General features: G+C 45.4%; 1 protein-coding gene across 2 annotated transcripts; it reads right to left on the bottom strand.

Moving 5' to 3' along the window:
• Positions 1-367: 367 nt before the first annotated feature.
• POFUT1 (protein O-fucosyltransferase 1) lies at positions 368-27,548 on the bottom strand. Of its 2 annotated transcripts, XM_006860698.1 has the most exons (7): positions 27,371-27,548; positions 24,585-24,706; positions 16,592-16,774; positions 15,111-15,223; positions 7,043-7,235; positions 2,759-3,001; positions 368-570 (listed from the first exon to the last, which is right to left on the bottom strand). In XM_006860698.1, the coding sequence occupies exons 1-7, from the start codon at positions 27,501-27,503 to the stop codon at positions 382-384; spliced, it is 1,176 nt and encodes a 391-aa protein (XP_006860760.1). In that variant the 5' UTR covers positions 27,504-27,548; the 3' UTR covers positions 368-381. The 2 variants fall into 2 exon arrangements, with proteins under 2 accessions (XP_006860760.1, XP_006860761.1); XM_006860699.1 differs by lacking the exons at positions 368-570; positions 2,759-3,001; positions 7,043-7,235 and adding an exon at positions 14,779-14,822 and having other exon boundaries at positions 15,112-15,223; positions 27,371-27,503.
• Between the last annotated feature and the right edge of the window lie 84 nt (positions 27,549-27,632).

The following is a 27,632-nucleotide window of genomic DNA, read 5'->3' on the forward strand; positions in this document are numbered from 1 at the left end:
TCCACATCCAGTGAAGGTCACTTTAGGAACCTACACTTAGTGGACCTCACTGATTTTTGAAAATGAGGGAGTGAGTGTTCTAGAGTAGTCATTGTCTTACATGAAAACATTAAAAATCTCTCTGAAGAGAATTCGTCATCTCAGGATGCTCAGTGCAGGGCAGACCGAAAGACAGAGTTAGACTGCTCTGCTGATGTGAGGATTTCCAGAAAAACAGCAGAAGCACATGGGAGGAGGAGCAGCTCCAGCCCCTAGCAGCTTAGAAGGCCTGTGCCCTGGGAGGTGGGCCACTTCCATCTCCAGGAAGTCCCTGGTATCTTTCTGTGGCCAGCAGGCAAGCAGAAGGGCCCAGCTCAGATTGGTGATCTGCTCCAGTCCAGGTCAAAACTCATCCCGCAGCTGAGGGGGCCTGTCCATGCCGAAGAAAGAGGATGACCTCCCCTGGAGGTCCCGTTCCCGCTTCACGAAGGCGGTAAAGGAGGAGACACAGTTGCCAATGAAGTGGTCGGCTTGACCGAGGATGTACAGGTCAATCTGGGCCACCTCAGGCTTCAGGCTCACCACCTTCACCTGTATGAGGAAGGGCAGAGCAGATCAGCTATGATGGCTACAGGCCACAGCGATCAGCTTATGGCTCAGCCACCCCAACCTTCTTCCCACAAAGAGGAGCTGAGAGGGTGAAGGTGTAGAATCAGGTATCTGAGAGGTATTGCCCAGCCGCTACCTGTGCACACATGGAACACCTTGCCCTAAGCACCCATTCCTCACCTCCAGCCTCAGCTCCAAATGTGTCTTTCACTCACATCTCTGAGCCTTCACTTGTGTTGATCCCAAACTCACATGCCATCCATTTCCATACCCATTATAATCCGGATCACACTCACAGGGCTCAAGGGCTACCTTTGTCAGAAAGCCTTTGTCTAACAGGCATTCCCCCCACCCTATCAGCCAACAGTGCCCCTGCTTATCCAGTTCTGCAGTTTGGCTGCCTCCTTCCTCTGCCATGCACCCTACTTCCAAGACAAAATCCTATATGCTCGATCCCAAGATACTCCCCAGAGGAGTAGTTACCTGGCATTCTCAGCACCAGCCTAGTGTCATGGAAGAACATGGGTGAGAACAGCTACATGGGAACGCAAAATAGAAAACTAGAAATGGCTTACAGCGTCACAAAAGCATCAACTCTATAAACAACTCTATGTATGTATCTGTATCAAACAAACAAAAAAAACTCCCTGGGACTCTCCAATGCTTCACTTTAGTACAGAGGTGGGCAGAGCTGGGGTTGACAGATCTTACTGTCATAGAGAGATTTCTGATTTAATGAAAACCCTCATCATGTCATTTAGATTGTAGCAAAGAATTACTACTAGTTCCAGCATGGCCAAAATCCCCCAAACAATTCCACCCACACCCTGAAATTTACCCACTCTGTGTCATACCTACTATAATTAGCTCTGAAACCTCTTGGGTAAATTCTATTCTTTCTTGGGGCTTTGGTTTCCTCAGCTGTAAAACGCAAGTGTTGGCTTACAAGACTCCTCATGTTCTCGTCCAGCCCTGGTGTTCTGTCTATGAAATGTGTGAGTGTGAGAACACAATGCGTGGAGACTCAGCACTTCTATAAACTGGGACAAGACAAAGAAGTGGAGCCCCTCGATGTGAAGCTGAGGGCAGCTAGTGCTGGAAAGCAGACGGTGGCTTTATAAGGTCTCTCTCTGTGCATTTAGGGCCTTCATTCCTTCCACCAAGTCTACTACTCATGGATGCTTATTACTATGCCAGTCAATTGATCCTCACTCACGTATTACTTCCTCTTCACTGATCCGATAAGCATTTGTCAAGTCCTGTTGTGTATGTACCTTAAGGTATGTACTGGACTGCTAACTGAAAGATCGGTGGCTCAAATCCATCAGCTGCTTCTTGGAAACCCTATGCAGGGTAGTTATGAATCAGACAGAGCTGACTTGATGGCACTTAACAAGAAGAAGCACATTCTACTATTTATTCATATGCATACTGAATACACGTTATTTACAGATTGCCTGAGCCTTTGCTAAGCACGAAAGAGCCTTGCCTTTATTTTTCAATCACCTACTTCTTTTACCGAAGATAGCTAACTTTATTAAATAGTTACTTTGTATCAGGAACTGTTCTAACTGCTTCCTACCTGGTCTCTGTAACCACACTGAGATAGGTACAATTCTCAGTCCCATTTTATAGGTGAAGTAACAGCACAGAGAGGTAAAGTAATCCGTGCAAGGTTGCACAGTGAATACAGTCCAAGTTCTGTGGCTTCACAGGCCACGTTCACACAGAGCACCCCTCTGCTATACTGGATTTCTACCAAGGGCTCAACCTCTATGTCCTTCTTCAGCTAACAGTACTGAACACTCACACTGTCCTAGGCACTGGTGATGGTTGGGTGGGTGTGTGCCTCCAAGAGGTCAGTCGGCTAGATGCCAGGGGATACAACAGTGATTCAGTCTTGCATCTCGCTTGAGAGCTCTGGGGGACACATTAACTCAACGAGTGGAGGGAGAAGTACAGAGCTCTGCAGGAGAAGAGGTTGAGCTGTGGTTTGAAAGAAGGATAAGAATTGGAGAGGAAAGTCATCCAAGCAGTGGAAATGGCCCAGGCAAAAGCCTGGAGGTGGGATAACGTGAAGCCCATAGTGGAAGCAGTGGGGCCATCCTGGCGCCTTACTGGATCCCTTTCCTGCAGCAAACCCTCCTGGCATTCCTGCCTTGGCACACACCTTCCCTTTGAAGAGCTGTTGGAGCTCAGGTATGTAGCTCTGAGAATCCGTGGCGATGTAGACCGACTGGGCATTCAGTGCCCTCACCCAGAGCTTCACGGCCCGCTGGATTTCCTTCAGGTCAGGAAGGCACATCGTCATGGTGAGCGGTGCGGCCGTGCTACGGCTGTAACCCACACACTGTGGTGAGGCCATGAAGTGGGAGCCTGCAGTCCCATCCTTCAGCATGGTGCAGGCATTCTTCTATAGGGGGACAGAGATAGAGAATTCAAGACTAGCAATTGCCCCCTGGGTCCCAGGAGCAAGAACTGGGAAGTGGAAATAGGTAGGCTACTCAGGAAGAGTGCAACTTGATTTTTTTTTTTTAATAAGTATTGAGGAAGTACATCAAGACAGTTGTTGTTAAGTGCCTTTGAGTCAATTCCCACTCACAGGAGCAACTGGTAGGTTTGAACTACTGACCCTGTGGTTCAAACCGACCTTGTGGTTGAGTGCTTATCCTACAGTACCATCAGGACTCAAGATAGTAACAGTGGTTATTTCTGCACGGTGGAATAGTTTTATTTTTTTCTTTAAATTTTATTTGGTTGTTATTGAGAATATACATAGAAAACCATACACCAGTTCAACACTCTCTCCACGTGCAGTTGAGTGACACTGATTACATTCTTTGAGTTGTGCAAGCGTTCTCACCCTCCTTTTCAGTGTTCCTTGCCCATTACCATAAAGTTACTATCTAATCTTTCAAATTTCTATTGTCAGTCTGGTCCCATGTAGACAGTTTCTAGAAGAGCATAGTGTAGATCTTTTTTGCTAGTTAAGCTAAATTATTGCTTGATTTTAAAAAGACTTCAGGGGATATTCTTGACTTAAGGTCTAAAGATTCTCACAGGGCAATCGTTTCAGGGATTCATCCATCTATCCTCCATGGTTCCAGAAAGTCTGTAGTCCATGAGAATTTGAAAATCTGTCCTATATTTTCCCCCTTTGGGTCAGGATTCTTTTATATAATCTTTGACCAAATGTGCAATAATGCCATGCAGGCACCATCCAGTTCTGGTCTCAGAACAAAGAATGCAGGTGTTTATAGAGGCAATTAGCCACACATTCCATATTTTCCTCTTATTCCTAACTCCTCTACTGTTCCAGGTAAATAGAGACCAACTGTTATGCCTTGGATAGCTGATTGCAAGCTTTTAAGACCCCGAGCACTAGGCAAGGAACTAGGAGGTAGAATAGAAGCAGTGAACACATTATTAGATCAATTAACTGGTATGTTCCATGAACCATACACGTTATTAGACCAATTAACTGGTATGTTCCATGAACCATGACCCTAAACCTCCAAAACAACAAACCAAACCCCAGGAGCTGTTTGGCTGTACATAAACAGCCTCAGCAGCTACATTGTTTTGTCATTGTAAATATATTGTATAACTTCTGTCAATTCAATTTTTTTACAAGTGTACAACATATCAAAAACAACTAAATAATCAATCAGCAGTGTGACCCTACCCTTAATGTAATTTTTCCACCACCATTAACCCCTCTCTTGCCCAACTCCTGGTAACCACTAGTAATAAACTTTGGTCTCTATATTCATTTATCTTTTTATGTGAGGTCATACAATATTTGTCCTTTTGTGATTGACTTATTTCGTTCAGCAGAATGTCTTCAAGTTCCATTCATACTGGAAGACATTTTAAGTAACATGTATCAAGACTTAATTTCTCCTACTAGCTGAGTAGCAGTCCACTGTATGTACCACATTTTGTTTATCCACTCATCTGTTGATGGACATTTAGGTTGTGTCCACCTTTTGGCTACTGTGCATGGTAATATAATGATCATGGGTGTACAGTCTCTCTTTGAGTCTCTGCTTCCAAGTCTTTGGGGCATATACCTAGGAGTAGATATGCTGGGTCATATGGTAGTTGTATTTTAGTTTTTTAAGGAACTGCCACACTGTTTTCCAACAGCTGTACCATTCTGCATTCCCATCAACAACAGGTTGTTGTTGTTGTTGTGCGCCGTGGAGTCAGTTCTGACTCATAGAGACCCTGTACAGGGTTTCCGAGGCTGTAAATCTTTATGGGAGCAGAAAGCCTCATCTTTCTCCCACGGAACAGCTGGTAGTTTTGAACTGCTGACCCTGAGATTGTTGCTGTTGATGTTAAGTGCCTTCGAGTCGCTTCCGACCCATAGCGACCCTGTATAGGGTTTCCAAGGGTGTAAATCCTTATGGGAGTAGAAAGCCTCATCTTTCTCCCGCGGAGCAGCTGGTAGTTTCGAACCGCTGACCTTAAGGTTCGCAGCCCGATTCGTAACCACTACGCTACCAGAGCTCCTTACCAGCAGCAGGTAGGAATCCCAATTTCCCTGCATCTGCTAACATTTGTTATTATTATTTTTTATTTTAGCCATCCTCATGGGAGTGTACTGGTATCTCTTTGTGGTTTTGATTTGTATCTTTCTAATGGCTAATACTGGAGTCCTGGTATGGTGCTGTGGGCTAATGCGTTAGACTGAAAAGTCATTTGAACTGCAAGGTCGGTGGTTCAAGCTCACCAGCTGCTCCTTGGAAACCCTATTATACAGGGTCGCTATGGGTTGAAATAGACTCCACGGCACTTAACAGCAATGGCTAATACTGTTGAGCATCTTTTCATGTGTTTGGTGGCCATTTGAATGTCTTCTTTGGTGAAATGTCTACTCAGGTCCTGTTCATTTTATGACTGGGTTATTCATCTTTTTGTTGTTAAGTCATCAAAGCTTTATACATATATTGATTGTCAGCTTCTTGTCAGATACATGGTTTTTGAAAATAGGATTATTGTTTTTTATAAAAGTTCTTTTTCTTAGGCATACTGCATTATCTGCGACTGCCAGTAGAATTCTTAACAGTGGTGGTTATAATGGGCAGCCTTATCTGATCCCTGACTTCAGTGGGAAGGCTTCTGATAGCTCCCCATGAAGTATGATGTTTGCTGTGGGTTTCAGAGAGATAACTTTTATCAAGTTAAGGTGGGTCCCTTTACTCCTGGTTGGTTACAAGTTGGTATCATAAATGGGTGTTGACTTTTATCAAATACTTTCTTGGCCTTTATTGAAATGGTCATATGATTTTTCTTCTTTGGGCGCTATTGGTAAATTTCATTATATTCTTGAGATAAATTTTGCTTATTTATGTTATCTGGTAGCGTAGTGGTTACGAATTGGGCTGAGAACCTAAAGGTCAGCGGTTCGAAACTACCAGCTGCTCCGCGGGAGAAAGATCAGGCTTTCTACTCCTGTAAAGATTTACACCCTCGGAAACCCTGTACAGCGTCGCTATCGGTCGAAACCGAGTCAACGGCACTTAACAACAACAACAACAATATTGTTTTTAACACACTACTGGATTTTACATGTTGATATTTTACTTTTAGGCTCTATGCATCTATGCTTATTAGTGATAATTTTCTGATTTGACTTTATCTGAGTTTGGTGTTAGTGTTAAGCTTCCTTTCTGTTTAAAAAAAAAAAAAAAGGGTAGCAGTCTCTTTGTATTTTCTAAGAAAGTACAGATGGGAATTCTCTTTTCCTGGAGGTTTGGTGGAAAGCACCCTGGGCCTGGTTTTCTTGGTAAAAGTGGGGCAGGGAGAGAGTTTGGTGAATAAATGTGTGATTGCCACTTCAATTGACTCTAAGTGTATGTAATCTAATTTCTGTACTTTACAGAATTTTGCAACAATGAGCGTTTCTAACATACTCACATAACACACACACACCCCTTTCTTTCTATAAATTAACGAGATTCCCTATATTAGTCCTGCCTATTTTTACAAGGAGGATAATCTGATGAGGCACCTCCACAGTGAAGCAGCCTCCAAATTCTGGGAGGATGACATCTTCATTTCTTGGGAGCCCCACCCAATCTCCAATAGCTTGTTTTTCAACAAGGAATCTGTGGGTTCAACACTGAGCTAGGGCAGAGGATTTCGGGACTGTGGCTCTCTCCCTGTCTGATCTGGGCTCTAAATCCAACCTTCAGTTATCTTTCTATAAAATGAGGATAAAATGACAACAGTTAAAATAAAAGCTGGCAAGCACACACTGTGGGGTCACCTGCCTGGCACGTGCTGCAGTGGGATCATAGGACACAATCCCATGGGCTTGACTGAGTCCGAGCACTCTGCCCTGGTTGGGACCTGGTGCAATGAGTTTAGTTTCCAATTCCCTCTGGCCTGGGCCCTGCTCAAGGATAGATCACAGTTGGCCCCTGATCCCGGGAGGGGAAGTTACCCAGTCGGAGCCAATGCGCAGATGAATGCCCACAAAGGGTCGGATGAGGTGGGTGTGAATCTGGGCCTGTCCCTTCGTCACCATCTCGTCTGACCACACCATATACTTCTGGAGTGGCCTATGCTCTTCCAGGACAGGGAACTGGGCCGGGGCCCCAGGCAGAGCGAGCACCGGATGCTCCTTTGAGGAAAATCTAGACATGAAATGGAGTTAAGGAGAAATCAGACAGAGAACACACAGAGAGCATGGGTGTTTCCCCCTCCCCCCTCAGGAAAAAAAAACGGCATTGCACCATGCCCCTGAGACCCTGCAGAGGGGCCCCTGTAACGCGCAAGAAGCATGGGAGGTTGTGAAATCCCAACGGGCTGATAAGAAACCTTGGTGGCTGCAGGCGACAGGCACAATATGCTATCCTGTCCCGCCAGCCGCACGCAATTTACAACTCTCTTTGCTTGTTTAACAATTAAAAATTTACAGTAGAGCATTCCAACCTTTTGTATGTCATGCTGGCTTCCAATCTGTGGCCTGGTAATTCACTCCAGGGTGGGGTGTCTGGACAAGTCTTTGCCCTTTTACCCACACGGCGGGTTTGGGATGTGTAACTGCTTACAGAGGGCAATGGACGGGGAACCCTCATGAGGAATATTCATACTGGATTGTATCACCCATTCCACATGCAGCTCATAGTTTCTGACTGCTGACTATATGCTGGGACCCAGGGGAGAGTGAGCCAGACCTGGGCCCTGCCCTCACTGAGGTCTGCAGACTCCATATGACACTTGGCGTAGGGACTCTCCCACACCTTCTGTACACCCTGCACTTTGGTGATTATTTCACGCCTGTCTTTCCTGATGGGCTTGGGTTTCTGAAGGCAGTGGCACTGGTGTGTCTAGAACAGTGCCTGGCACCTGGATGGGCAAATATATATATTTGTTGACTGACTGAGGAGCACACCTGTATTCCCTAAAGTCTACCGATGCTATGCCCCAGTAACACAAAACAATGTGCTGCTCCATGAACTTACTTACAATACACTTTCAAACTCTAAGTCTCTGCAGACTTTTTCCCTTGACCTAGCATGCCTCCCTGCTGCCAGGCAAAATTATTTTCTCACAATTATGAAATATGGGCAGCCACTCTGGGAAAAGTTTGCCAGTTTCTTTATAAAAATGAAACCTGTGCTTATAATCTGTCCTAGCAGTTGCACTCTTGGGCACTTATTACCCCAGAGGATTAACAAGTTAGACTCCAACAAAAAAATCCTGTGTGCGGAAGCTTAGAGTAGCTTTCTGTGTAATAGTCCAAAACTGGAAATGGCCGAGATGTCTTTCAACAAGCGCTAAACTGTGGTACATCCATGGAATACTACTTAGCAAAAAAAAAAAAGGACTGAAATATTGATGCACACAACAAGCTGGAAGGGTGGCAAGGGCACGACACTGAATGAAAAGAGTCAATTTCCCAAAGGTTACTTACATGTGACACGAGTCCAGTCATAACAGAAATGAAGAACAGTTGTGGTTGCCAGGGTTTAGGGGTGCGGAAGGCGCTATGTAGGTAGATGATACCAGATTACTTGTGATGACAGAACTGGTCAGTATCTTGACTGTGGCGAATACACATATCGGTCGATACATGTGATCTTATAAGCTCAAACATACACAAACAAATGAGTACAAGTAAAACTGGTAAACTGTATCCATGTTCATATTTGGGTTGGGATACTGTGCTGTAGTTGACAAGAGTGCCACCATGGGGGGAAACTGAGTGAAAGGCACCTAGGATCTCTCTGTATTATTTCTGACATCAAGAACATGGGTGACAAGGAAGGCAATATGCAAGAGGGAGGCTGGCAGAGGAAAGATGAAGGTTGCGGAAGACACAGGGAGGAATTCCTGCAAGAGTTAATGTGAACAGAGGCCAATTCTGTTAACTAAAAGGAGCTCTGGTAGCGTAGTGGTTACGAATCAGGCTGCGAACCTTAAGGTCAGCAGTTCGAAACTACCAGCTGTTCCGCGGGAGAAAGATGAGGCTTTCTGCTCCTGTAAAGATTTACAGCCTCAGAAACCCTGTACAGGGTCACTATGAGTCAGAATCAACTCCATGGCACATAACCACTACCACCACTGTTAACTGATGGCACATGGAGGTTATTGTAATCATTGTAATAAAAGAAGTACATGATTTGTTGAATGTAAAATGGAGTGAAACTCAATTCACAATAAAGTGTTAAAATGAAGGAGGCCTGGTGGTGCAGTGGGTTAGGCATTGAGCTGCTAACAGCAAGACTGGCGGTTCAAACCCACCACTTGCTCTGCAGGAGACGGATGAGGCTGTCTGCTCCTGTAAAGATTTACAGTCTTGGAAACTAAGAGGCAGTTTTATTCTGCTCTGTAGGATCACTGTGCTCTGGAAAAGACTCGATGACAGTGGGATTTTGAGAGATTTGGTTTTTAACAATTATGTGGACCATGTAACCATGTCAGTGTCTCTGTAAAATTTCCATTTTGGATGAAGAAACCACAAGTGATTGAGTGATTCCCCTTCTGATGGACAGTAAGGTTACTGCGGCCTTTCCCACAGACACCAGAGCTGCAGTGGACATGCACTTGATCTTCACGCTCAACCCAGACATCTTGTTCAGCAAAAACTCCTTCTAAGCCTCTAAGACCAGTTGTCACCACCACTCAGTCCCACTTCTCCTTTGTCACCCTCTATACACTGATGTACTCAGCAACCACCTTCCCTGCTTGACTGTCGGCACCATGGAGTTGGAACCTAGTGGTCCTGTTCAGAGTTATTCACACACACACTGATGCAGAGCCTGTGCCAAGGAAATGACAAGCACAAGCTCACCCTAACTGTCTGCCTATACACACACGCATGTGCGGTCCTTAGTGAGCCTTAGTAGGGGACAGGCCATTTCCCAATTACTTGATGTGTACTGACTCATTTGAATCTCACAAGAGCTCAGTGAGATAAGCATTACTGTTACTTTCTGATAGATGAGGGAACCAAGGTAAGAAACATGCCCAAAGGCACACAGCTAGGAATTGAGGGAGCTGGGATTTGAATCTAGGCAGTCTGCTCAAGAACCTACATCCTTAACCACTGCACCTCAGTTCCATCTATTACCCCAACTCCAGTCAATGAGCACCTCAAAAGCTGGGAGAACAATACTGCATGGATGGGCTCAGATATCTGCTGCCTTCACTCCATGAGAATGACTCCATATAATGATCCACACACAGGCTTCCTTCTAACAGTTCACACGACATAAATGTCTGTTGAATTCATCTCCATCAGGGTACTTACAGACACAGAACCAGCAGAGCCTAAGGAGCCTCAAAAAATCACTTGCTGCTCCTTGGTTCTGACTCATCGTGACCCTGTACAGGGTTTCTGAGGAGTGGCGGGCAGGTTTGAACTGTGACCCTGTGGTTATCGGTTCTGTACTTAGCCTACTGCACCACACCATAACATCAAAAATCACTTTGTGGGCCCAATTTTCAGCCAAGCAGTAGAGAGGTTCATTTGGGGGGGGGGGGGAGGGTGGACAACAACACTAGTAAGGTATGCTTACCACAGAACAGTCAATCTTTTAAAAATCAAAAGGGCAACATTTACCTAGGGACAAGGTTGAGAAGGGATGGGAATGTGGGTTGAATGGAAATACAGGAACCACAGGGAAGAAGTGGGAAAGCTTGTTTCATGGAGGGGATTGTAAACATTGAGATGAAACAAAGTGCTGAGTTGTTGAATGTAAAACTGATGATCTTTTCTGTGAACCTTCAGTGAATTAATTCATAATCAAAAGTTAAAAAAAAAAAATCACTTAGTGGAGAAGAAATGCCCCTCCTCCCAGAACCTGACTTTCTGCTGGGTACATGGCATCCAGAATAAAGATATCTCTCAGTACTCCTCGTAGCTGGTTACAGCCCAAGTGCCTAAGTATTAGCTAATGGAACATAAACAGGAGGAGTATATGGGACTTTGGGGAAGATTCCTTACAAAGACAGCACTGTGTCCTTGTAGCTGCCCGGGGCAAGTCAGCCATGGTGATGGCTGAGGTGATGCTGAGGAGTAAAGCCAGTACTAGAATGCCAAGCAGAAAAGTGGGAGCCTGATTGCTGATGGCAGTGTGGCGCTGCCACGTACCCCTGGTCTATACATCCTAGCATTTCTTTGACTTTGTTACGCGTTAGTAAAGTCTGTTCTGACTCATAGCTACCCTGTATAAGGCTTCCAAGGAATGGCTGGTGGATTCAAACTGCCAACGTTGCAGTTCAAACCGACACTGCAGTCAAGTGCTTATCCTATAGCGCCATTAGAAAATGACAAATCACTATCTTGTTAATCTGCGGGTTTTCCTGCTACTTAAGCCTGGTATGCTTAGACCCATGCTCTATAAACTTTTTTTACCTGGAACCCTGCTATACAAGAAAGATATGGTGGGAGTGGGGATCTGAGCCTTTCCAACTTGCCTCCCTCCCCCCGCCCACCTCCTCCCAAGAAGGCCCAGAGACACCTTTCAAGAACTTGAAAGAACAGTCTGAAAACCACTGATCTTACTCACCTCCTTCATTTGAAAGTGGGAGCACTGAGGCCAGCGAGGGAAGCAATGTGCCTGATCACACATAAGCCCAAGAAGAGCTTCACTCTTCCCAATTCCATTCTGCCCTACATCCTGCCTCACAAGGACAACTGACTTCAGCCAGCCAAGTCTCCACTCATTTTCAAAAATGTTAAAAATACAAAAACGGTCCGCAGGCTTGTCAGATGATCTGATCCCTGCTCACCTCTCCAGTGTCATCACCGGGCTGGCAGATTCAAGATGGCTCCCGATTTTCCGAATCTCTCTCCATGCAGTGGGGTTTGTGTCCCCTTCCAATAGCATGTGGAAGAAGTGACACTGTTCTAGTTCCTGGCCCAGGCTGCACAGGACCGTCTTCCACCTCCTAGCTCTTGGAACACTCACTCTCTGGATGCACCCTCTCAGAGTCCAGCTGCCATGCTGGAAGGAACCCAAGCTACACAGAGGGGTCAGGTGTCCACACACCAAGCTCCCAGATAAGAGCCAGCATCACTTGCCAGCCATGTGCAAGCCCTCTTGGATATGCAGCTCAGCCAAGTTTGCAGATGACTCTAGCCCCAACTGACAGCTGATGTACCCACAGGAGCGCACAAGCAAGAACTGTCCAGCTGAGCACAGTCTACCCACAGGACTCTGAGAAATGAGAAAGTTTTGGAGTGGTTTACTACCACGACAGATACTACTACCATTCTCCCCCTTGACTGCTCCACAGCAGCCACACTGGACTCTTCTCTGCCCCTTGACCATATAAGCTTGTCTCCGTCACAAAGACCTGCCTTTCTCTCCAGTTCCTTGCCTGGCTGGTTCCCGCTCATCCTTCAGACTCAGTTCTGGTCTTAGTGTCACCAGTTACATATCACCTGTTTATATCCTTTACAACTCTCATGCTATACAGAACTATCTGTTTACTCACTGTCTCCTCCAATCGACTGTGAGCTTCATAAAGGCAGAGGCCTTACCCGCCTCATCCTTACCAGAATCACCAGCATCTAACCCAGTGCTAGACGCTTGGATGCTCCTTAAATATAGGAAGGGATGAAGACTGGCAACTACCCAAGTGGTCCTAACTCTCTCAAATAGTCTCCAGGGATTTTCCCTACTAGTCTTCCTTTCCCAAAAATTCAGCTGGAAGGTACACACTTCCTCAAGCCCTCATGCATTTCCCACAACTCCAGAGTTCAAACCAGACTACAGGACCACAAGTATTTCCGCAATGGTTCCCAAAGGATGTACTCATGCAGCACGGCCCTTCCCTTTGGACTAGGATTGTGTGCTTTTTCAGACTTTCTGGAACTTTGCTTTTGGAGCTACATCTAGAGCTGGTGGTATTTCTTCCTCTAGCATAGTGTCAACAGGGGCAAATACTGACAAAAGGGGCAAATCTCATCCTTTGAGGGCAGGTCTTCCTTCTAGCAATAGTATCAAGTCCTTCAGAGCTGAAGGGAAGAACCAAGCAGGCGATCAATGGTGAGCATCCTATTTGGGATCAAAACTGAGGAGGATTAGCATCCTAAGGATCCTCTGCAGCTCAGGACTAGCTCTAAAGGCAAGACACAAATAGGACTTAGCTGCTGCTAAAGGCACAGCTGTGCTCTCCACAGTGACTAAAAAGGGTGTTGTAGCATCAGATGGCCTGGGTTCAAATCCTGACTCCACTACCTCAAGATGTGAGACTGTGGGCAAGTGATTGCACCCCTCTTTGCTTCCTTTTCCTCATGTGTAAAACACAGAGGGCAATAACATCTGTTTCACAGCCTTGTGGGAGGAGTCAATGAGTTAATTCTGGTAAAGGCTTAGAATGCTATCTGGCACAGTCGGTTCCGACTCATAGCTACCCCGTGTACGGTTTCTGAGGAGTGGCTAGTGGGTTTAATCTGCCGACCTTGCAGTTAGCAGTCTAGTGACTATCCTACAGTGCCACATCAGGACTCCTGGCACAGACTGGGCACAAAACACACGTTTTCTTTTTCAGTTATCATTGAGTCCATTCCAACTCATGACAACCCGTTGTGTGTCAGAGTCGACTTTCCAAAGGAACTTATTTCCAAAAGTGAAAATAAATCTTAGCCCATAATGTTATTAAAGACTCCCATACAGATCACAGCTGCCTTCTCAACAGCGATATGACCTTGGGCACATTACTTAACTTCACTGAGCTTAGTTTCTTCCCCAGTAAGGTGGAAAATGGTAAGGGAATTGTAATCATTTTGATGAAACAAGTTGTATGATTTGTGAACGTAAAACTGATGATCTGCCCTGTAAACTTTCACTCAATCCACAAGAAAACTTAAAGGAAACAAACAAACAAAAAAGATGGAACTTGGTAATACCCAACTCATGAAATTCTTCAGACTTAAGTGAAAGAAAGCATGTGAACAGTACTGCTGACAGCTGACACTGGTTGGCCACTAACTACGTGCCATTCACATGTGTGTTACCATTGGTGCTCCTTCCTTTACACCAAAGAGGAGACTCAGGCTGGAAAGCTGGAGCAGCTTGTACAGGGCCACAGGCTAGACAGGCAGTGCCTGTCCAAGTCGGGAGCCTATACTTGTTTCTCTCCATCAGTCTATCTGGCTTACTAAATGCCACGGACTGTGCTACACACTTAGGAACTCATAAGCTCTGCACAGCTTCTGAGTGGGACTGGAACCCAAGTTTGACTTGTAAGCCCATTTGCTTTCCCATCATGAAGGTCAAGTGCATTGTGTTAGTTATCATCATTGGAGTCCTGGTGTGGTGCTGTAAGATCAGCACTAGACTGCTAACTGCAAGGTCGGCAGTTCAAACCCACCAGCCCCTCCTTAGCCATTCCATACAGGATCGGACCTGACTCAGTGGTACTCAACAGGAGCAGCAGCAACACGTTATCCTCACTAGAACCAGACCGCAGCTCCCTGAAACTTGAGGTTGGCTCCTCCTCTGTTTTACGCCACCTTTGGCCCTTGAATACTGTGTCTTATGTATGCCAGACGCCCTATAAATGTTTCATGGCCTATGCCTTTGCCCTGCTAACCTATTTTTTTTTTTTAAATAGGGCCTACTGGAGCACAATTAATAAGTCCATCCAGTAATTATCAGGATGACATCATTGCTCAGTCTGCACCTGAAGGTCTTCTTCTCTAGAAGCTGCTTCCAATTTTCACCTTGGGAAGAGGAAGGTAATGAGGGAGTTATTCTCATGCCAAGAGGAGGAAACTGAGACTCATGTGACCGCACAATGTTCTTTTTATGACATCCCTTATCAGCTAATAAACTCTTGCTCAACCTTGTGACAGGTCAACATCCCACCATGTCAGGTGCTGAGAGGGGAACAGGATCCCAAGTTCAGCAGACACACTGACTGCACCTTTGGTCTTGTACATCACGGTGGGGGAGGGGGAGAGGGACAGGATTGGTGCTAAATGTTCAAGCGCTGGTTAAGGACTGCTCCCAGGACTCCCCAACACTCAGCATGCAGCCCACTCCAAGTACCTCTGGAGCCACTGATCCTTGTAGGAAGCACTGAAGGAAATGCCCGCAAAAAGCTCTGACTTGTTGAAACTCACATGGAACTGGTCCCAGAATGGGCCGAAGGGGTTTCCTTCCTGCAGAGATAGAGAGAGTGGTAGAAGACTTGTTGATGGGGAGGGAAAGCTGTCTGGGGACCACACCAAGGAACTGCGAGGAAAGGATCCCCGGGCGATTTGAATCTGACTGAAATGCCTTCATGCAATAGCCCAGTAGGAATGTCAGTCTGTAGCTCTTGGATGTGGCTGAGGAGAGTGACCGACCGGGCCTCTAGTGTAGTGTCTGGCAGACCTTCACTGCAATGTCCACAGTAGCCTTTCCTCCTCACATGCTGCACCCCGCCCACCCTGCAGCACCTCTGGGAGTCTAGGGAGGAAGAGGACCTTAGATTTGGGACTAGGGGCTTGGACTTCCAGAAGTCTTCAAGACCAGCTAATCCAACACCTTCATTTTCAAGATGGAAACCAAGGCCCAGAGAGGGCAAGGCACTTATCCAAGGTTACAAAGCATGTGAGATCAGTGTTGGGGTTGTAAGTCAGGTGTCCTTTGTCAAAGTTAATGGCTCTTCCAACAACCCTCCTCAGACTTTAGCATAAGCACTAAGAGACTTATTTGGGGATTGTTTTATTCCCAGAGTACCAGAAATGCATAAGGAGCTCTGGTAGCGTAGTGGTTACGACTTGGGCTGTGAACCGCAAGGTCAGCAGTTCGAAACTACCAGCTGCTCCGCGGGAGAAAGATGAGGCTTTCTACTCCCGTAAAGATTTACACCCTCGGAAACCCTGTACAGGGTCGCTATGAGTCGGTTCCGACTCCACGGCACATAACAACAACAACAACAACCAGAAATGCATAAAGTTCTGCTAATAAACTATGATAGCCTCTCATTTGCCCACTAAGAAGCAAGTTAAGAGGTTGGATGATGGAGCCAAATTACCTCTGGTTAAATGCCAGCTCCACTATTTACTTGTTGTGAAACCTCGGGCAAGGAATTGAGTCTCTCTCTGCTGTACTCAGTTTCCTCTCTATAAAGTGGGACTGTTCATAGTACTTTCCTCATGAAGTTGTTTGAGGATTAGGTGAGTTAATATGTGAAAAGGTCTTTGCATGATACCTGGCACAAAGTAAGTTCTATGTGAGTATGAATACAAACATTATTACTAATATGGCACTTTAGAGTTCACGAGCAGTCTTACACTCAGCCCACATGACACTGTATGAGGGAGGCACAGAGGGGATGGGCATCTCTATTCTGTAGGTAGAAAGAGAGGCTTGAGAAGCAAAGTTATTTGCCTAAGGTGACACCAGTGACAGATGGCAGACATGGGACTTTCTCCATTTTTCTATTCTAAGTCCTTCTAATGCTTTCCCTCATCGCACAGTGTCTTGGGGGCCTAGAGGATAGTGAACTAGCAGAAGAGGTCCCCCAGCTCCAGAGGACCCACCTTCATGGGACACGTCTTTTTATCAGGGCTCCGCTGGGCTGCCACCTCAAAGCAGTATGCCACCCGCCTTTCAGGGGGCCAATGGGTAGGTGCCAACTTGTCCATGAAGTCCTCCAGGCTGATGACCCGATGGTAGGCCTGAAGGGGCTCCAGCTTGAAGTACTTCTGGTAGGACACATGGAGCTACAGGAATGGGGACGAGAGGAACAGAGACCCTTTCTCAGTGCCCCAGTGGCTGTTTTAGAGACACATTAAACAAACCAAACACTCCAAGACCCAGACAGATTGCACTACATGATGAGAAATTTTTGGCAAAAGATACTCGAGTTCAGAAAGAAGATATATCAAGTGAAGACATGAACAAACTTAAAAAAAATAAAAAGCAACATCCCTTAAGTTTAAACATGCCTGCTGGGGCTTTCAGAATGTATATACCACCCCCCTCCAAAAAAAAAAACAAAACAAAAAACAAAACAGAGGGAATGGAAGCAAGTACTATTCAATGATGATGCACAAAAGAGATTATATTCATTGCAGTGAAACAATGATGTAAAGCTGATGCTCTCTCAGGTAAACTAGCACCCAGTTCACACACACACACACACACACACACACAGAGCCTGCTGGGGACCGAAAATGACAAAAAAACTTTTAGATATTATCAAACATCTTAAGGTAATGAGTAGCTGAACCTGGGGGCTCAGGACCTTAGTTTCAGAAGACACCATGGTTAGTTGGCATAACATAGTCCACAATGACGTTCTACATCCCACTTTGATAAGCAGTGTCTGGAATTTTAAAAGCTCATGATTGGCCATCTAAGGTGCAGCTCTTGGTCTCTCCGTGTGGGGAAGAAAGAAGAGTGATGAGAATCGAAGGTGCTTGGAATCAATTAGTTCAGTGAATTAATGGAACATGTGAACAGCAGTCTCCATGACTCTGAGACCAGAAGAACTAGGTGAACTAGATGTAGCTCAGCTACCACTACCAACTGCTGTGAAAGGGATTGTAGAAGAAGGTCCCAGATAGAGCAGTATAATGTGTAGAACAAAACTCAAATTTACTGGTCAGAAAGGGACTGGAGAAACCTGGGACTATCGCCCTCAACCACTCTTCAGGTCTGGAAAGGAACACACCTCTTTCAGCCAAGCAGTAGATAGGTATACAGAAGGTAGGCTCACTATGAATGATGGAACGGTCATTCAAAATCAAGGGGCAACATGTGCCTATGGACAATGATGAGAAGGGACGGGAAGGTGGGTGGAAAGAGGAGCCACAGGGAGGAAGCGGATGACTGTTGTTCCACGGAGGGGATTGCATCGAGATGAAACAAAGCGTAGGATTTGTTGAATGTAAAACTGATGATCTTGTCTATAAACCTTCACTCAAGTCACAATAAAAAGTTACAAATAAATAAAATAATGCCTGTTGGTCTATAAGAAAAATGACAAATGATACAAGAGAAAATGTGGACAAAGAAGTGAGCAACTCACAGCAAAGGAAAACCCCCAAAATCCCGGAAACTATTGTTTTTGGGTAATCTTTAAACCTTACACACCAAAAACATTACCCAAATAGTTCAGCTTCACTAGTAAAAATGTCGTCTGCCTTGAGCATTTTGCCCTTTTAAGTTTTCGATCTCTTTGGGATCAAAGTGAAACAGCAACTGAAAAGATTCGACAGGAACCTTAGAGGGCAGTGACTTTATGGTAAAGAGGGAAGAGCAACACAGGAAAGAATGGAATCAATGTCACCGAATTGTATATGTAGAAAGAATTAAACTGGTATATGCTTTGCTATATATATTCTCAAAAACAGTATGTTAGAACTATAGAAAACGAAATAGTCAATATATTCACATGGCGTGCAACCTACAAATATATAAAAGTTTGACAGAGAATATTTGTAATGGGTATTAATCTTTGCTGCAAACATATCCAAGAATGTGGTATATGTTATTTCTATTGTTAAGACCTATGGAGTTGATTTCAACTCATAGTGACCCTGTGTAGGGTTTCTAGGGCTTTTAAATCTTTTCCTGGAGCAGAAAGCCTCATCTTTCTCCCTCTGAGTGGCTGGTGGGCTCAAACCACCAACATTGTGCTTGTTTTATGGTGGAGCATACAGGGGGGAAATTATGAAAACTTGTTAAATGTTACCAAACACATTGAAAGAATGAGTTGCTGGGCCTAGGGGCTCAGGACCATCATTTTGGGGAAGACCATATTCAACTGGCATAACATAGTCCAATGTTCTAGAGCCTGCTTTTATGAGTAGTGCCTGGGATCTTCAAAGCTCATGAGCAGCCATCTTAGGTAGTTATTGGTCTCTCTCTTTGTGGAGGAAAGAAGAGTGATAAAAATTGAAGATGCTTGGAATTAATTATTCCAATGGACTAACAGAGCATGTGAACATCTGTCTCCACAACCCTGAGACCAGAGGAACTAGATGATCCCCAGCTACCACTACCAACTGATCTGAAAGGAATCACATTAGAAGATCCTGGATACAGTGGGAGAAAATGTAGAACAAACCTCAAAATTATATTTAAAAAAAAAAAAGATGAGGCTAACTGGTCAGAAAGAGACTGGAGGAATCTGAGGCTCTGGCTCACAGTTACCCTTCAGGTCTGGAACTGAACTCACACTCACGGCTCAATATTCAGCCAGGTGGTAGCTAGGTCTATAGGGGGTGATCACAACAGTAATCATGGAATGATCAACCATTCAAGACTGAAAGGGCAACATTTACTTAAGAACCAAGTTCAGGAGGGTTAGGAAAGAAGGTGAGATGGAAACAAGAATCACAGGGAGGAAGTGGGATCATTGATGTTACATGGAGGGTGGATTGCATTTGTTGACATTCACTCAATTCACACTAAAAAAAAAAAAAAAAAAAAGTGCAACTTCACTAGGAATTAGGAAAAAGAAAGTTATAGTTATAACAAGCTATCACTTCTCACCCATGAGACCAAAAAAATTTTAAAAGGTTAGCTCCGATTGTTGGAAAGTAAGTGGGGAGACAAGCTCTCCTATATGGCAAGTATATTTTGGAACAGCCACTTTGAATTGCAATCTGACAAAATTAAAGAGCCTCTTCCGCTCCTAGGTATTTTCCCTAGAGAAGTTCTTACACTTGGCACCAAGAGATGGGTACAAGAATGCTTAGTGCCATTATGGACATACAGGAAATAATGTGGAAGGAAACGTGATAGTGACTGTCTCAGGGAGGAGGGGAGATGAGAAAGAAAGGAGCTAGGATTAGCAAGAGAGACTATCTTTTATCAACTCGATCTGTAATGGTTTCTTTTATTCATAAAAAACATGAAGCAAAAGGCTAAAGTGATAACATCTAGTGGTGGGCAGAAGAGGGTGGCTGAATCAATCCTAGAATTTCTCTAGATTTAAATTTTTTTCTTAGAACACCATGGGATAAAATGTGGACTGTATCTTATAGGTCAGTATTCCCCAAGACGGGTCCACTAGCACAGGTGGATAAAGGTGCTGTGATAAATGGCTCCAGTCTGAGAGGACTGGGAAAATCTGTGCTGAGTTTTTTTGCAGCAGGGCATGTCAAGGTTTTTATATGCTAGTGTGTACCCAGATCTATACATTTGAGGGGTGGGGTGGGATGGGAAATTGAGAATTCAATTTCCCAAAATTATTTAGTAACTGCCACCCTTTCAGAATGAGCTCCTGGTGTTCCAATGAACAGGCTTTGGGAACCTTAACTATTAGCAATGAGGCATTCCAAAGGCTTTTCAGCAGAAATAATACATGAGTTTTGCCTGTCTGAAAGATCACTCTGGTGGCCGAGGGAAGGATGTAGTAATGGTAAGATTAGAGGCGGGGAGAGGAATTAGGAGGCTGTGGTCCTTTTATGTGCTTATGTCTTCTTGCAGCATGTGTTCACTGAGCACCTTCTATGTGCCCAAGTAAGAGATGGAGAAGCATGGACAGACGAAAGGTGTAAATGAAGGTGAAGCAGAGGGTTTGGGGTCTGAGTGTTTACATAGAGGGAAGCACTAGGATGCCCCCAGGTTCCTAGCTTGTTACTCAAATTAGTGGAGGTGACATCGAGGCTGGGAATACAGAAAGTGATACAGGTTTAAGGGGCAAGATGCTGTGTTCAGTTCTGGCTTTGTGAATCTGAGACATGTGTGCAACATCTATGTTGACAATGGTCTGAGTTAGAAACCCAGGCAGGTGGTCAGAGGATGAACCTGAACCACAGAAATCTGGGAGGTACATGATGAAAGTCACAGTCAACAGAAATTGAGAGTGGAGTAAATATGGTGATAATGTTGTTGTTGTTGAGGGCTATCGATTCAGTTCTGACTCATAGTGACCCCGTATAGGGGTTTCTGAGGAGCAGCTGGTGATCTTGAGCTGCTGACCTTGCAGTCCAGCACATTAACCCGCAGCGCCACACATAGCCACTAATATGTACTGAGTACTGCCTCGCTGCCAGGCATGATACTCATCACTTTCCGCAGATTCACTCACTTAATTCTGAGTGGTAGGAACATCATTTTCAGATGACTCATGTAAAAACCAAGGCAAACAGAATCGCGGTAATTCACTGGAGATCACACAGCTAAAAAGATCACACACCTACATTTAGACAGGAGCTGGAGAGAAGCCACCAATATAGCAGAAAGAGGAAAATGCGGAGAAACTTCAATGTCATTAAGTCCACTCCAACTCATGATGACCCATGCGTGTCAGAGATGGAATTTTGGGGAGGAGATAGCCTGGTCTTCCTTCTGAGGCACCCCTGGATGGACTAGAATTTCCAATCTGTGAATTAGCAGTGGAGCATGTGAACTGCTTGCACTACCCAGGGACTCCAAGCTGCTGAGAGGTCAAGGCTAAAGTAAGAGCAAGGGGTGTCTTGAGAGCCAGGGGAGGAATGACCTTCAGGAAGAAAAGAGGCTTGAGGGGCCAAATGACCCTAGGAGTTCAGGTGAGATAAAAACTGAAAAATGACCCCTGGGTTTGGCAAGTTCAAGGTCTCTAGTGACCTTACTGAGAACAGCCACAGTGGGGAAGGGGGTACTTTATCAGGGCAAGTTGAGTACCTTGTAGAAAGCAAGGAAGTAGAGACTCAGAAAGAATCTTGACTGAGAAGGCAAAGCAGGGAAACAGCAAGCAAGCCCGGAGGAGACAGACTGGCAATGTTTAAAATCTAATGGTAAAAAACCAGACCACCACCACTGCACTCCATTATTTCCTATGTAGGCATTTTGCACTGATGTGCTCATTTGATTCTGAGAGTGACAGACAAGTTCAAAGCAAGTTTCAATTACTAACTCATTCAATCCTCTTCCTGGAAGGAAGCAACAAAGGTTACCAGTCTATTTCAAAGATGAGGAAACTAAGGCACAGAGAGGTCAAATATTCTGCCCAGGTCACACAGCTGATAAGTGGCCAAGCCAGACTGTGTTCTCAGATACTCTTAACCTCTGTTAATAACTTCTCTCTCTAAATGTAGGCATGCCAAAACAAAAATAAAGCCTAGGCAGAGATAATGGCTCTAAGGATGAAATTCAGTGTTTTGAACAGAAACCCTCTGCCATCGAGTTTATTCCAATTGGCAGTGACACTACAGGACATAGCAGAACTGCCCCCGAAGATTTCCAGGTCTGTCATCTTTACAGAAGCAGACTGCCACATCTTTCCCTGTGTAACAGCTAGTGGTCTGAAAGGCAAACTACCAGGGCTCCTTGTTTTAAACATAGCAGTTTTTGAAGCCTATTGAAATCTGTGCATATTCCAAAGAGAGATGACCCAACAGAATGCAGAAATTATTGGACAGTATCATTAATATGCCATACAAGTAAAATTTTGCTGAAGAGAATTGAAAAATCACTGCAATAGTACATTGACAGAAACTTTCAGAGGTCCAAATAGATTCAGAAGAGGACATGGAATGAAGGATATCATTGCTGATGTCCGATGGATCTCGGCTGAAAGCAGAACTATGTTTACTTGCGCTTTAATGACTGCGCAAAGGCCTTCGACGGTGTGGATCATGACAAACTATGGACAACATGGCGGAGAATGAGTATTCCGGAACACTTAATTGTGCTCATGAGGAATCTGTAAGTAAACGAAAAGGCAGTTCTTCAAACTGGGGAACACTAAATGGCTTTAAGTACAAGGGAACACTAAATGGCTTTAAGTTAGGAAAGGTATGCGTCAGGGTTGTATTCTTTCACCATACTTATTCAATCTGTATGCTGAGTACATGACCCAAGAAATAGCATTGTATAAAGAAGAACGTGGCATCAGGATTGGAGGAAGACTCATTAACAACCTGTGATATGAAGATGATACAACCTCGTTTGCTGAAAGAGAAGAGGATTTGGATTTCTTACTGATGAAGATCATAGACCACAGCCTTCGGTTTGGGTTGTACCTCAATGTAAAGAAAACAAAAATCCTCCCCATTGGACCAATAAACAACATTTATATAAATGAAGAAAATACTGAAGCTGTCAAAGACTTCATTTTGCTCAGATCAACCATCAACACTCACAGAAGCAGCAGTCAAAAAATCAAATGACATACTGCATTAGGCAAATCTGCTGCACAAGACCTCTTTGAAGTATTTAAGAGCAAAGACGTCAGTTTGAGGGTTAAGGTGGGCCTGACCCAAGCCATGGTATTTTCAATAACCTCATACGCATGTGAAAGTTAGATGTGAATAAGGAAGACTAGAAGAAAGAATGCATTTGAGTTATGGTGTTGGAGGAGAATATTCAAAGTACCATGGACTACCAGAAGAACAAACCAATCTGTGTTGGAAAAGTACAACCAGAATGCTCCTTGGAAGCCAGGATGGCCAGACTTTGTCTCTCATACTTCCGACATATGAGTAGGAGGGTGAAGTGGAGGATCGGAGAAAGAGAGAAAGACCTTCAACAAGATGGACCGGCACAGAGGCAACAGACACAACAATGATTGTGAGGCTGGCACAGGACCGGGTAGTGTTTCGTTTGGTTGTGCAAAAGGTTGCTATGAGCCACTACCGACTCGATGGCACCAAACAACAATTGAAAATTTTTAAGTCAATGTATTAAATACTAATTCAGTGCCTACCAGGTACCAGGTCTCTGGGGTACAATGTGAGTGGAGGACACAAAGAATAAACAAGAATTACAGTGAACATAATTTAAGACACAGAATAGCAGGGAGCCCCCAGCGAGAGGTATTAACTTGGGCTGTTCTCATGAAGAGGAATCTAATGGTCATTTGCTAGACTAGTAAGAAAGAGTTAATGCGATACAAACGGCAGGGAAGGGGAGAAGGCATTCTAGGCACAGGAACCAGCACATACAAAGACCATGTTTTCTAGCAACTCAAGAATATACAGAGAGGGTGAATGTGGCAAGACAAGTGCTTACCTTGCCCCAGGCATTTGTCCAAGTCTTTTATATATGTTATTTTGGGTAAAGCTTTCTCAAAAACCCTAGGAGTTTTACAGATGAGAAACTTACAGTTCCAAGAAATGAGGTAACTTGCCCAACAACCTGTGAATGGGTAAGCTGGAATTTAAACCCATGTCTATCTGACTCCAGAGGCAGCCACCTAAACCTGAAGCCTCCATTTCCTGCCTTGGTTGTTCTCATTCTCTGTGCAGTCTATTAGTCAGAGGGGGATGGGGTGAGGTGGCGCTGAAGTCAGATTGCCTGGGTTTGTGGCCTTGGGCATGTTAACTAACTTGTGCCTCAGTTTCTCCTTCAAAGTATCCTTCAAATAGTATCCTTGCCTCATAGGGATGTGGTAATGGGGGAAATAAGTTAACCCTCCTACAGTGCACTTAGAGACGCTGGATGTTAACTACTGCTACGGAAAGGAACTCATTTCAGGGTGGGGGTGGGGCAAGCCCAAGGGAGTGAGAGTAAAACCAGAGAGAAAGACTTGGGGGTGGGGGTGGGGGTCACTCAATGCAAAGGTGGAGAGGGCTGAAGTCAGTGGGTGGTACTCACATTGGTGAAGGGAGGCTTGTGATGTTGGTACTCAATCCAGGGGGGAACAGCCAGAGTGCGGTTCAGCAGTTTGGCAAATGCCAGAGAGCCCAAGAAGTGATCGGCCTGGTTCCCAAAGCGCCCTGGGAATGGGATACTGGTGAGGTAAGGCCTGGGGCACTGAGGATACAAAGCTAAGACTGGGGAAGACCACAAAATCAAGGATGGCCAGGGGAGCTGGAAGCATGGGGTCAAGTCTGGACTCTTGTGTCTGATAGTCAAGGCCCTTCAGACCCTGCTCCTCCGGCCTCAGTCACTCCAGGTTCCTTGCTGTTTCTCAAACATGCTCTCCACTTCCCGCCCCCCATCCCATGTCTTTGTTCTTGCTGCTCCCTCAGCTAGGACATTCCTTCCAGCTAGGATCTCCCCCTACCTGCAAATGAAAGGGCAACTCTTGTGTCTCATTCATTGGGAACCTTACCACAATCCCCTTGGATTTGAGTTACTTATGGATCTTGACTTTTCCTGGAATGTGCTTATCCACTTCCTGGTTTTGTGCTGGCTGTTTCCTTGCCTGTGAATGCCTCAGTGTGGCATATATTCAGTCATTCCACAAATATTCTTGCAAGCCACAATGTGCCAGGCTCTGGACTAGGTGCTGGCTGCAGCAGTGAGGAAGAAGTGCCAGGTCTTTGCTTTCATGGCACTCAGCGTCTAGCTGGGCAGACATTAAACATATCAACAAATAGGTATGTAGTGAAGAGTTTTGGCATTTGCTTGAAAGAAGTGGAGATTAGGAGGCAGTTACATAGGTCGAGGTCAGTGAATCCTTTCTGGTGACATTTGAGATCTGAAGAATGGGAAGGAGTTCGTTAGGCAGAGGTGAAGGAAAAGAAATAGTCATGTGAATGCTGAAGACCTGAGACTAAAGAATAGAAAGAAGATCTGTGTGGCTACAGCTAGGGGAGCAAGAAAAGCAGCCAAGGTGCAGATGACCGGCCAGAACCTTGACAGTCACGGTCAGGAGTCTGAAAGTCATTGGAGGGCTTTAAGAAGGAATGACAGGAGCAGTGGGGTTTCAGTGGTAGAAATCTAAAGGAAATCTGGGTTTGTTGGGGGGTGGTTTGGCACTACAGGATAAGCACTGGACTATTAATCACAAGGTCGCTATGAGTTGGAATCAACTCCATAGCACTTAACAACATGTTACTGAACAGGTTTCAGCAGACCGGACAGACTAGGAAGAAAGGCCTGGCAATCTACTTCCAAAAATCAGTCCATGAAAACCTTATGAATCACAATAGTCTGATCCATACCAGATTAGGAGGATGGTGCAGGTTCAGGCAAGGGGTCACCATAACTTTTACAATGATGACCTATCACTTCATTTGATTTATAGCCCTCTACCAGCTGCTCTTTGGAAACCCTGTGCAGGGTTGCTATGGGTTGGCACCGACTCCACGGCACTTCACAACAACAACCAGCCCATAGGAATCCTGGTGGGGCACTGTGGGATAATGTGCTGGATTACAAGGTCAGTTTGAATCACAAGGTCGGTGGTTCAAGCTTACCAGCTGCTCCTTGGAAACTCTATACAGGGTAGCTGTGTGTTAGAACCGACTTGATGGCATTTAACAACAACATAAGGAGCTCTGGTAGCATAGTGGTTACGAATCGGGCTGCCAACCGCGAGGTCAGCAGTTCGAAACTACCAGCTGTTCCGTGGGAGAAAGATGAGGCTTTCTGCTCCCGTAAAGATTTACAGCCTCGGAAACCCTGTTACAGGGTCACTATGAGTCAGAACTGACTTAACAGCACTTAACAAATACTATGAGGGAGAGTAGTGGCTTTGTAGGATAAGCAATGGACTATGAACCACAAGTTTTATGGTTCAAGCCTACCAACCTCTCTGCAGGAGAAAGATGATGTTTTCTGCTCCTGCAAAGTTGGAAGCAACTTGAAGGCAATTAACAAGATACTATGAAGGAGCTGTGGAGGTACAGTGGGGTAAAGATTGGGCTACTAACTGTAAAGTGGATCTTTAAAAATCACCAGCTACTCCACAGAAAGATGAGGCTGTCTGCCCCCTTCCCTGAAACACTAGGGAGTAGTTCTCTTTTGTCCCATAGAGTCGTTCTGAGTCAGAATCGACTTCATGGCAAAGGGACGATACTATGTAATTTGCTTATTTATCTTTTACTGTCTGTCTCCCTCCAAGTAAAATGAAAGGTCTATCTGGGCAGGGAATTTTGCTATTTTATTCATCACAGAATCCGCAGCCCAGAGAACGTAGTTGTTCTTGTTAAGTGCCGACTGACTCATAGAGATTCTGTATAGGGTTTACGAGCAGCTGGTGGATTTGAACTGTCAACCTTGCCGTTCAAACCGACCCTGTGGTCCAGTGCATTGTCCTGCATCGCCAGACACCCTGTAAATATTTGTTGAATGAATGGAAGAACTCCCAGTGCCAGCGTGGTTCAGTGACATCAAGTTCTGCTTCACTAACTCCATTTACTAGACTCAGGGCTAGTTTATATCATAGCTCCGCCCATCACTAACCGCAAGATCTCGCGCAAGACAGGTAACTGCTCTTGGCCTCAGTTTTCTCATCTGTCAAATGGACGACTGGACACAATGACCCCTTCTCCCCACCTCAGTCCCCTGGCAGTTGGGGACGAGAAGAGGAGTCGGTCTTGCACCTGCGCTTGGGTTCACTCCTGGACCTGTTAATGCGTCACAGGACGCCTCGGTAAAGTGGCTTGTCCTTGCCTGGCCTCAGTTTCCTCAGAGGGCTCGGGAGGCCTTACCCATGCAGGGGCAGTAGAGCAGGTAACCCGCTGGATCCCAGGAGCCCGAGGGCAGCCCAGGGAGCAGCAAAAACAGCATCAGGAGGGACAGGCGCGCCGGCAGAGGTATCGGTGCCCACGCGGCGGCGCCCATATCCGCTGCGAAGCCCGAGCGCGCCACGACGTGGAGGCGGGGAGGGAAAGATAAACGCGAGCTGCCGCCCCGCTCCCGGCGGTCCCCGCGCGCCGCCCGCTCACCGTCCCGGCCGCTCTAGCCCGCAGG

Source organism: Chrysochloris asiatica, unplaced genomic scaffold, assembly GCF_000296735.1.
Source record: "Chrysochloris asiatica unplaced genomic scaffold, ChrAsi1.0 scaffold00039, whole genome shotgun sequence".
Lineage (NCBI taxonomy): Eukaryota > Metazoa > Chordata > Mammalia > Afrosoricida > Chrysochloridae > Chrysochloris > Chrysochloris asiatica.